Raw genomic sequence first — 11,598 nt, 5'->3', positions numbered from 1 at the left:
AGACTTGCATAGTGAGTTAGTTGTATATTCGGCAATAACTTCTCGAGACCAATCGATCCTAACCCTTCGGATATTGTAAGTTACTCTACTTACGAATCCATTCCCTTGAACGTCTCATCCAGCAGTTATTAACTGGATATATGGTAACTTACGGTGACTTGTTGGTGAAGCCTTAGCCACAACTGCGGTACAACCGTGCACCCAAGGTGGCTACCATACATACATACATACATATTTAAAATGAAAACAAACAAATTATTTTTTTAGTTCAAAGTATAAATCAATTGTTTCAATTTTTTTTCTTTAGAATCCAACTCATAATACATTGTATCAAATAAAAAAAGAGTTTGTTTCAACAGAATATTTTTTTGAATCAAAATCAATTTTTTTTCTGATTCGAACACCATGATTACTCTGAGCGTATCTTCAATTTTCCTGGATGTTAGCAAATTCACTATTATTTTCATTAATTCTACTAAATTTTCCTACATTTTGTTACAACTTCCAAAATTTCATGAATTTTCTAAATTTTCAAAAATTTTGTAAGTTTTTGTAAGCTTTTCATGTCTATCAATTTTACAATATTTTCCAATTGATCTTTAATTTTCAACAACTTTCAAGTTTTTCTATACACATTTTCCCGAAATTTATTCAAGTCGTTACTTATTTTAAGAGTTTTTTTTCTTTAAGTTTTCCGAAGTTTCCCTAAATTTTCCTGAATATTCTTCAAGTTTTCTAAATTTTGTCAAATTGTCGTAAATGTTCAAAAATGTTTAAATATTTTCCTAAAGTTTTTTGCATTTTCCTTAACTTTCCTGAATTATTCTAATATTTTTGAAATTTTCCCAAATTTCTTATAACTTTCATAAATTTTGATTTATAAAATTTTTTGTAATTTTTCCGAAATTTTCCAAATTTTCCTTAATTTACGAAATATTCCCAAATTTTATTAAATTTATTCAAGTTTTCCTGAATATTCCTAAACTACACCAAATTTTGACAAATTTGAAATTGTCGTATATATATAGTATATAATTGTTAAAAATTTCCTAAAATTTTCTATTTTCTAATTTTTTTTCCAACATTTTTCTAACTTTTCTTTAGCAAAGATTTAGGGTTCCCCCTTTTTATTAAATTTCTCTAAAGTTTCCTTAATGTCTCTGAATTTTTTAATTTTCTGAAATTTCCATATTTTTTTATTTTTTAAGTTTTACATTTTTTTCTAAATATTTCTTAATATTTCTAAATTTTCTTAATTTTTATTAATTTTCTTATTTTCTGTTTTTGTGTTTTCAAATGGCCTGGATTTCTACATTTTTATAATTCACTTATATTTTCCTCAATTGTACTAAGTTATCCAAATTAAGTTTTGGTAAGCTTTTTATGTCTATAAATTTCACAAAATTTTTAAAATTGGCCTTAAAATTTTCTACACCTTTCAGTTTTTTCTCGAAATTTTTCTATACACGTTTTCCCAAAATTTATTCAAGTCGTGACCAATCTTTAGAATTTTTCCAAAATATGCGGAAGTTTCCCTAAATTTTTCTAAATATTCTTCAACTACCATTAAAAGCAAAATTGTCCCTTTTGAAATAACGTGCAAACGAGAAACTTCGCCAAATCCTCGTAAATGTTTTTTGTAATTTTTCCCGAATTTTTTCAAGTTTTCCCAAATTTTTAGGATTTTTATTAAATTTTATTAAATTTTCTTAAGTTTTACCGAATATTCCTCAATTACACTAAGTTTTCACAAATTCTCATAAATTCCCATAAAGTTTCCTTAAGGTCTCTGGATTTTCTAGATTTTCTTGAATATTCTTACTTTTCCTTGGTTCAAATATTCCAATTTTTTAATTTTCTAAAATTTCCATATTTTGATTAATTTTTGATTTACAGTTTTTTTTCTAAATATTTCTTAATTTTATTAATTTTTTAATTTTATGTTTTTTTTTATTTATATTTTCAAATTGCCTGGATTTCTATATTTTTATAATTCACTTATATTTTCCTAAATTTATTTAAGTTATCCAAATTAAGTACTTGTAAGCTTTGCATGTCACTAAATTTTACAAAGTTTTTCTAAACATACTTTCCTAAAACTTATTCAAGTCATGACCAATGTTAAGAAGAAGTTTCCCTAAATTTTTCTAAATTCTTCAACTGCCATTCCAAGCTAAATTGTCCCTTGTGAAAAAACGTGCAAACGAGAAAAACTTCGCCAAATCTTCGTAAATGTTCAAAAATGTTCAAGGAATTTCCTAAAGTTTTTTAAATTTTCCTGAATTATTAGAATTCTGAATAGAAGTTATAAAAAATTTCAGAAAATTTTGCAACAATTATTTCGAATTTTCCCGAAATTTGTTATACCTTCTATAAATTTTTTTCAATTTACTTATTTTTAATTTTTTTTTAAATGTTCCTGGATTTTTCAAGTTTTTTCTAAATTTTTAGAAATATTATCAAATTTTATTAAGTTTTCCCGAATATTCCTCAATTACACTAAATTTTCACAAATTCTCATAAAGATTACTAAAATTTCCTAATTTTTTCTGAATTTTCCAACATTTTTTTTAAATTTTCTTAAAGAAAGATATAGGTTTCCCCCATTTTTTTTAAATTTCCCTAAAGTTTCCTCAATGTCTCTGGATTTTCTAGATTTTCTTGAATATTCTTACATTTCCTTGGTTCAAATATTTCATTTTTCTAATTTCTAAAATTTCCATATTTTGGTATTTTTTTAGTTTTACTATTTTTCTAAATATTTCTTAATATTTCTTAATATTCTTCCATTGCACTAAGTTATCCAAATTAAGTTTTTGTAAGCTTTGTATGTAGTTTGTATTTTAAAAATTTTCAAATTGGCCTTTAAATTTTCTACACCTTTCATTTTTTTCTCATAATTTCTTCAATGTTCCAAAATGTTTCAATACACATTTTCTTAAAATTTATTCAAGTCGTGACCAATATTAAGATTTTTTTTAAATTTGCGTAAGTTCCCCTAAATTTTTCTAAATATTCTTCAACTACCATTCCAAGCAAAATTGTCCCATGTGAAAAAACGTGCTAACGAGAAAAATTTCGCTAAATCCTCGTAAATAACCTAAATTTTTTTTTTTCAAATTTTCCTAAACTTTCCTGAAATTCCAAATTTCCCGAATTTTTTTATAACTTCTATAATTTTTTTAACAATTCACTGATATTAATTTTTTTTTTGTAAATTTTTCAAAATTTTTCAAGTTTTCCTAAATTCTTAGAATTTTTTTCAAATTTTTTTAAATGTTCTTAATTTTTCCCGAATTATCCTGAATTACACTAAACTTTCACAAATTCTCATAAATTCCCATTATTTTTTTTTAATTTCCTAAAAAAATCTGAATTTTCCAACATTTTTATAACTATTTTTAAAGAAAGAAATAGGTTTCCCCCTTTTTCAAAATGTCCCGAATTATGTTTCTCGATTTATTAGATTTTCTTGAATATTCTTATATTTCCTTGGTTCAAATTTTCTAATTTCCTAATTTTCTGAAATTCCCTGATATTGATATTTTTTTCCAGTTTTACATTTTTTCTTCTAAATATTTCTTAGCATTTATAATTTTTCAAAATTTTCTTGATTTTTATTATTTTGGTAATTTTTCTGTTTTATTTTCAAACAGCCTGGATTTTTATATTTTTATAATTCTTCAAATTTAATGAATGTAAATTTTCAAAACTTTACATCTTTGCAGCATTTTCAAATTTTCAATAATTTTTTTTTTTACATTTTGAATTTTCCTTCTTTTTCTTTTTTTCAAATGGCATGGATTTTTATTTTATTTTTTTTTAATTCTACATATTTCATGAATGTAAATTTTCAAAACTTTACGTTGGGCTTGTGATATAGCTCAGTTGGCAAGTCTGCTGTCTCCTGAGCGGATGTCTGCGAGTTCGAGCCCAAGAGTAAACATCGAACACAGTTGTACCGGATAAGTTTTTCAATAACGATCCGCCAACTGTAACGTTGATAAAGTCGCGAATGCCATAATGATGGTAAAACGACTATAATCGAAACAAAAAAAAAAAAAAAAAAACTTTACGGTTATAAAGAATACTCAAATTCCAACATTAAAAAATACATTTTAGTTTTAGTATTTTCAAAATTGTTATTTTTTTTTTGTTTGCAAAAGTTAACATCCCTGAATGTTGCTAACTTCCCTACAATTTTTCAACTAATTGTTTAAAGGTAATTTTGCAAAACTTTAAAAGCTTTTTAATTATTTTTTGAAACTTTTAATAAATTTTGTAAATTTACCACCACACACCACGTCACCATGGCTTTGTGTAAACTGTGATTGAATGTAACTATAGTTACATGTGTTATTTGGAAAAATGAGTCAATCATTTACTCAACTGTTTTTAAATTATGTAAGAACATTATTAATCTACTGATTATTTTAAAGACATTATTAGGCAGTTATAAATTAAATGATATACAATTTTTTCATCTTTTAAATATTTCCTGGGCACAAAATCAACTCATCAGTGTACCTTCCTTCAATCAACTGTGATATCTTTCATTTGGTTCGTGTCTCTGCTAAAGCCTTTTGTTGAAGCTAACTGACAGCCACATGCCCAGCAAAATTATTGGAAAATTTTCCACGCCCCTGTTCCGTCAACCGAGAAAAACATGACTCATCTGTCAAGTTTTTCTTCCCAAAAAAAACCGATCCCCTGAAGTGTGTGAGTGCGTGCTGGATTGTTCATCACGCGAGTTCGGATACCGTTCTTTCCTTTGTGGCTGACCAGCTGCAACGATTTTTCGGTGGTTCCAGCGAGTTTTCCCTAGTGCTTCCGGAATTCGAAAGTGACCGGATACGGTACGGTTCACTCAGCGTTCAAGTGTTTTGAAATAAACGGCGAAGGAGTCTCAGGAGAAAACGCCTCAAGATGATGTCCTTACCGGGAAGTATTGCCTTCGATGAGTACGGCCGGCCCTTCATCATCCTCCGGGATCAGGAGAACCAGAAGCGATTGACCGGAAACGATGCCATTAAGGTAGGTTTTTCTTTTTGACCTTTTCCCGTTAGCTGGCAAATTGCATTCAAGGAATCACATGGGTTTGGGTCGTCTTTATAACGCTATGATTTCGTGTGGGTTGAGTGAACGAAGGCATTGATTGGAACCATCGAGAAAGAAAATTAAATTATTTTAGAAAGGCGGGGTTTAGTATATATTTTTTCGGGATAATAAGTTGTTTTCTTTGAATTTGAGGGGATTCTGAATAGGTTTTCACTTCCGGAACATGTTTTTCAATAGAAAATTGAAAGTGTTTTTCACAGCCGGATGAGTCCATCCCAACCATAACCTCAATCTGTATGTTGCTCCCTAACATTAAGGGCAACTCCACCGGGGATACATTTGAGCATTATGTGTGTTAAAATGAACTATTAGAAAAAAGTAAAATTTAATGTTATGATTTTCGAAATAGAATTTTAAAAATTAATTGATTAAAAAAATTTATCAATTTTGTAGTTTTATTGAATTTTGTTAACTTTGTGAATTCTGTAAAATTTTGTAAATATACATTGAGGCTTACGGAAACAAACTTTATACATATGAATTGAGGTTACTGTTTGTGTAATAAAATTGCCTAATTGTCTTTATATAAAGTTTGAAGGCGGGTTAAGATACATTGCAACAACTGATTGAGACTTCTGCTAGATGAGAATAATGAAAAATGAGACTTTCGTTCATAGAATAGAATGGTAAGTGAATTTAGACTTTTGCTGTATAAAGGATTCCAGCGAATTAAGCCTTTTGCTTATGAAATTTTTTTCTACTAATTGAGAGGCCCAGTATTTGAAAATTATCAAAGCGTATTGAGACTTTTTTTTTATGAAAATAAACCTAACATAGTATGAAATTTCTGCTAGTTTGAAAATATTACATCTGGTTGTTACTTCTGATAATGAATTTTGATTACAACGGATTGAAATTTCTATCAGTTTGATAAAAGTTCATCGGTATTCATCGTTTCACACCTCTCCGTTCCAGAGTCACATCATGGCCGGCAAATCGATCGCCTCCACGATCCGAACCTCGTTGGGCCCCAAGGGTCTGGACAAGATGATGGTCAGCGGCGATGGCGAAGTTACGGTTACCAACGACGGAGCCACCATCCTGAAGCTGATGGATGTGGATCACGAAATTGGCAAGCTGATGGTGCAGCTCAGCCAGTCGCAGGACGACGAAATCGGTGACGGAACCACTGGTGTGGTTGTGCTGGCTGGAGCTCTATTGGAACAGGCCGAATCGCTGCTGGATCGCGGTATTCATCCGATCCGTATTGCCGATGGGTTCGAACTGGCCGCTCAATGCGCTATCAAACATTTGGATTCGATTGCTGAACCGTTCCCGATTTCACGGGAGAACAAGGAACCACTGATTAAAGTGGCTATGACCACCTTGGGTAGTAAGATCGTCAACAAGTGTCACAGACAAATGGCTGAGATTGCTGTCGATGCAGTTCTGACTGTTGCCGATTTGGAAAAGAAAGACGTCAACTTTGAACTTATCAAGCTGGAATGCAAGGTTGGTGGCCGTATGGAAGACACTTGCCTGGTAAAGGGTGTGGTCGTGGACAAAACAATGTCCCACTCGCAAATGCCTAAGACACTGCGAGATGTTAAGCTAGCCATCCTGACCTGCCCGTTCGAGCCGCCAAAGCCCAAGACCAAGCATAAGTTGGACGTTACTTCGGCCGATGATTACCGTAAGCTGCGTGAATATGAGCAGGAGAAATTCTTGCAGATGGTTAAGCAGGTAAAGGATGCTGGCGCTACCTTGGCCATCTGCCAGTGGGGCTTCGACGATGAGGCCAATCACTTGCTGTTGCAGCAGGAACTTCCGGCTGTGCGTTGGGTTGGTGGACCTGAGATTGAGCTGATTGCTATCGCAACCGGAGGTCGAATCGTACCGCGCTTCGAAGAGCTGACAACCGATAAGCTGGGTTACGCTGGATTGGTCCGCGAATTGAGTAAGAAGCTTTTATAAACGATTTTTTCAATCCTTTTTCACACAAATTTTGTTTGCCCAGGTTTCGGAACAACCAAGGACAAGATGCTGGTCATCGAAGAGTGCAAGAACTCCCGCGCCGTTACCATTTTGATCCGCGGTGGCAACCAGATGATTACCGCCGAAGCCAAACGCTCAATCCACGACGCTCTTTGCGTGGTGCGATCCCTGATTCAGGATTCTCGTATCGTGTATGGTGGTGGTGCTGCTGAAATTGCCTGCTCCTTGGCCGTGGCCCGGGAAGCCGATCAGCTGTCCACACTCGAACAGTACGCGTTCCGTTCATTCAGCGTAGCACTGGAATCGGTTCCTCTAGCTTTAGCCGAAAACAGCGGATTGCTTCCGATTGAAACACTAGCAGAACTGAAATCACGGCAGGTTGCCGAAAATACGTCAACCCTCGGTGTGGATTGCATGCTGACTGGTAACTCGGACATGAAGGACCATCACGTAATCGAATCGTTGCACTCCAAAAAGCAGCAGATCATCCTGGCTACCCAGCTGGTCAAGATGATCCTCAAAATCGACGATGTTAGAACACCAGCCGATAAGTAATTATTTAGATTTACATCTTAAATTTTTCTTTCGTGTTTGCACCACCCGCTTGCAAGTATCATGCATTACCCGATTCATAAATGGTTTTTTTTCCTATTCCATTGAATAAGGCAGTGAATATTTTTAATAACATACAAACATGTTTATTTTCTTTCTTTCATGCCCGAAATCAATTCAATTCCAAAAATAAATTCTTGAACAGGAACGGTATGTAAGTGCTGTTTTCTTATCGGCATGGTCCGTGTGTGGTTTGAAAATGAAGCTTGTTAAAGTTCATTTTCTGTTTTTTTTTAAATCACCTCATTCATCTTTTAGCTTGCATTGATGAGCTTCTAACTATTACTAATTCTAAAGAATAAAAAAATCCAACTAGATGGTTAAGTGCTTTATACTCTCGTTTACTTAACACTACAACATTTGAACCAGTAAAGTCTAGCGTACACAAAACAATAAATAACCTCGTACACTCAACATGGATATTATAAGATTTTAAAAGTATGAAAGAAATTCCTTCAGTGATTTATTTAAAAAAGCAATAAAAAGCCGATAATTCACGTACCTACTATTTTTTCGTTGAACAATACAGAACCTGTGCAAAATACGGTATAACGAATTACGAATGAAAATTAGGCCGGAACAAGTTTCAGTTTCTTTTTTTGTCATCCCCCCTTCGGGTTTTTCGAAAATCCAGAAGGGGGAAATAAATAAAGTTTAAGTTATGTATTTTATTGAAAAATTTGATAAATTTTTCGAAAATTCATAAATGAAAGTGAAACTGTAGAGAATGGAAATTTTATCACCTTTTGTATTCGAGATTTTTTTCAAATTTTCGATAAAAAAAACTCGATTTTTCGATGTTGCGCTATGTCGATTGTATGCAAGTTTCGCCCAATTTGTTTAAAATTATTGCAAATTTGAATTACTTTTTGGTAGATGTTTCAACTCCAAGAGACAAAAAAAAATTTCAAATTTGTTCCAGCCATACTACCCAGCAAAAAAGAATAAAATTGAAAAATAAAACAAAAATAATTTACATGGCGAAAACCAGAAAAGATAGCCGTCAAAAGTTCTTTAAAATATCGATATGATAAAGCAAAAACGACAAAAATAAGAAAATTTTTAAACATCAAAGCTACAAAAATAATCTGCAATTACAAAAAAAACGAAGTTGACATGAAACACAAAAATAACAAAAAAAAAGATAAAAGATTACGAGAATTTGAAAACACCAAAAAATAATAAAGTTGAGATAACTATCGTAAATTATTTTAGAAAAAATGACAAAGAAGAAATAATAACAAAACTGAAAAAGAAAAAATACCTGGTGCAAATAATAAAAATGAGACCAAAATGAAAAATGTGACAAATTTTACAGATAATATCAGATATTATGTCATAAAAAAATGATGAAACATTAAAAATCTAAATTAAAAATTACAAAATTGACAAAAAAAAAGGAAAAATTTGGCTATTATTTGAATTGACTAATATTTGAATATTATTCTTTATAAAGAAAAAACTACAAAAATAACGAAAAAACAATAAAAGAAGTGAAAAATGCCGAAGTTTACAAATAAAAAAGAAAAAAAATGTAAAATTATATTTTAAAACACTGTCTAAATTGAGAGAAAAAAAACTAAAATGCGGAAAATTATATAAAATTACGAAACTGACAATAATGAAAAATACAATATTAATAAAATGCCATCTGTTGACGCGATTGGCCGCACTGCAACAGTTTAGATGAGAAATGATTGTTTTAAGTTAGCGTGTTAGGCTCCCCTTTAAAAGTATGCAGTCGCGTGCCACGCCATTTTTATTTCTCGCCATAAAGTTTCGCAGTTAAAAGTGTAAACTTATTTAGAGCTAGTAATTTTCTTATTTCATTGTATTCCGGATATCTTTGTAAGTAAATAACATTGATTTGTATCCATAAAACTATATTATACTTCTCACAATCAGGTCAGGAAGATTAGCTCGTCCGCCCTGTTGGTGTTCGATCTAACAATTATCAAAGGACCATAAATGTAGGTACAATACCATTTTCTTTTATAACTTTTAACTAATTAACTTTAAAATAAATTACAGTTTTGAGCTGTACTGAAAAGTCTGCTGAAAAAGCCCTTTTTTATTGATCGAGCCAACACCATCAATGATATAATTAAGAAAATGGCAAACACAAAAAATAATAAAAATGAAAAATATATCAAAAATAACAGAAACGACGAAGGTAAAAACAACCGGAAACAGAATTCAAACGACGAAATTGCCAAAAATTGCAAAACAGAAAAGTCTAACATAAGTGATGGAAATCACGAAAACGCCAAAAATAACATGATAGTGGTTTTATTACCAAACTGACAGAAAGTATGAAAATGAAAAGTGAAAAATCGTATTTTATTTTAATTTTGATGTACACATCATTTACAACTGTTTAAAATGATTTTTAAGGTAAATAAAAATAAAGGACTTAGAAAAAGCGAAAAGAACAAAAAAAAAGTAAGAATTTCATTGATTTAATTTACCATTCGTTTATTTGGAAGCGTGCCATGTGTTATCCCGTTTTGGGCACCCTAGTAAGAAATTGAGAAAACTGAAAAAGGAAAAAATAAAGACGCTAAAACCAGATTCGTTGAACTGAAAATTTATAAAACTGATTCAAATAACAAAACTAACCAAAATGAAAAAAAATAAATAAATAAAATTAATAATGACAAAACTTTGAAAGTAAAACAAAAATGACAAAAATAAAAATGGGAAAAAATACAGGATACTGATGAAAATGTTACAGACAACAAAATTAGTTAGAAGATAAATACATATTCACAAATATTAAAAATGTTTTATCGTGTAAAAAAATATTGAATTTGGTCTCAAATTAATAACTGACAAAAAAATTCAAGAACAACAAAAATGGCAAATTACTGGAATGACAAAAAAAAGCAATATATTTTGAAATAAAAAAGGCGGAAAAAAATAACATGACAAAAATATTTTACTATTTAATTACAAAAATAACAAAAGTGATACAATTAAATTAAACTAAAAAATAACTAAATTAAATGAATGATAAAGGCCGAAATTGACGCAAAAACTGTCAAAAATTTAAAATTTACCAACAAAAAACTATGAAAATTACAACAAAAAATGACGGAAATTATAAACCATTTAAAATGTCGAAAAGAGTTAAAAATCATCAAAATGATAAAACTAATAAAAACAAAAAAGGCATATTTTTCCAAGAATATAAAACCGATTTGAATGATAATAATTATGGCCTTTATTCTGAGCCGCGCGTGAGTTGACGATAGTTGAGTCAACTGGATTCCAACAGTCGTCACTTCGGATGCACCTCTGTCACTTCATTTACACCGACTATTGGAATAAGGTGACTAGAGGTCCTTTTTTTTCTCAGGGATTTTAAACCAAGTGATTAGAGGTCTGTGACCTAACTGTCGTCACCTATTTGTGTGTTTTAAAAATGTTAACTAAAAATTGTAATTTTTTACTCCTTTATTGCGTCACATTCCTATCCCTCTTCAGTTTTCACAGCGCTATCTCCTCTCGAATCCGCGAACCACTCCAACTGTCAAAGGGTGCTGTCAGTTTTGACTCGAACTTTTTTCTCCCGTTTTTCGCGTTTCCTTCTTCGTTCGCAGTCCAGTTTTTTCGGTTCCTTCATCGCAGTCAGCAGCAGCAAAAGTGAGAATTTTCGCTCTGTGTGTGACCGACGACCGTCCCTGACGAATATATTGTGGCAAGAAGTAGTGTGCCCTCTTGGATAAACTAGCATTCGATTACAAAGTAGGTGCAGTTCCGCCGTGGAGTTTTGCGTTTTCGTTTCTCAGGTTCGCGTTTCCGTTTCCGGTCTACGGGTTTCCGTTTTCGGTGGATGGTGAAATACGGTGTGCGGAGTTTCGACGGATGTTCCGAGAGTTGTGTGCTGTGCGTGACGTGGCGGAAAAATTGGTGGGTTATTTATCGATGGCT

General features: G+C 31.5%; 2 protein-coding genes across 8 annotated transcripts in view; both read left to right on the top strand.

The window, feature by feature from the left end:
• The first annotated feature begins 4,702 nt into the window (after positions 1 to 4,702).
• LOC129760369 (T-complex protein 1 subunit epsilon) lies at positions 4,703 to 8,079 on the top strand. Its single transcript, XM_055758014.1, has 4 exons — positions 4,703 to 5,034; positions 6,034 to 7,015; positions 7,076 to 7,604; positions 7,811 to 8,079. The coding sequence occupies exons 1-4, from the start codon at positions 4,927 to 4,929 to the stop codon at positions 7,821 to 7,823; spliced, it is 1,632 nt and encodes a 543-aa protein (XP_055613989.1). The 5' UTR covers positions 4,703 to 4,926; the 3' UTR covers positions 7,824 to 8,079.
• Positions 8,080 to 11,267: 3,188 nt separating this feature from the next.
• Positions 11,268 to 11,598, top strand: part of LOC129760370 (AP-1 complex subunit gamma-1) — a 95,427-nt gene continuing 95,096 nt past the window's right edge. For 5 of the 7 annotated variants that reach the window (XM_055758016.1, XM_055758020.1, XM_055758018.1 and 2 more), the window contains exon 1: positions 11,268 to 11,577. The gene's annotated coding sequence lies outside the window, so the exon portion shown is untranslated. The remainder of the gene's footprint in view (positions 11,578 to 11,598) is intronic. The other 2 variants (XM_055758021.1, XM_055758017.1) reach the window with 2 other exon arrangements.

Source organism: Uranotaenia lowii, unplaced genomic scaffold (assembly GCF_029784155.1).
Source record: "Uranotaenia lowii strain MFRU-FL unplaced genomic scaffold, ASM2978415v1 HiC_scaffold_59, whole genome shotgun sequence".
NCBI lineage: Eukaryota > Metazoa > Arthropoda > Insecta > Diptera > Culicidae > Uranotaenia > Uranotaenia lowii.
This window is presented reverse-complemented; position numbering and strand designations above follow the sequence as displayed.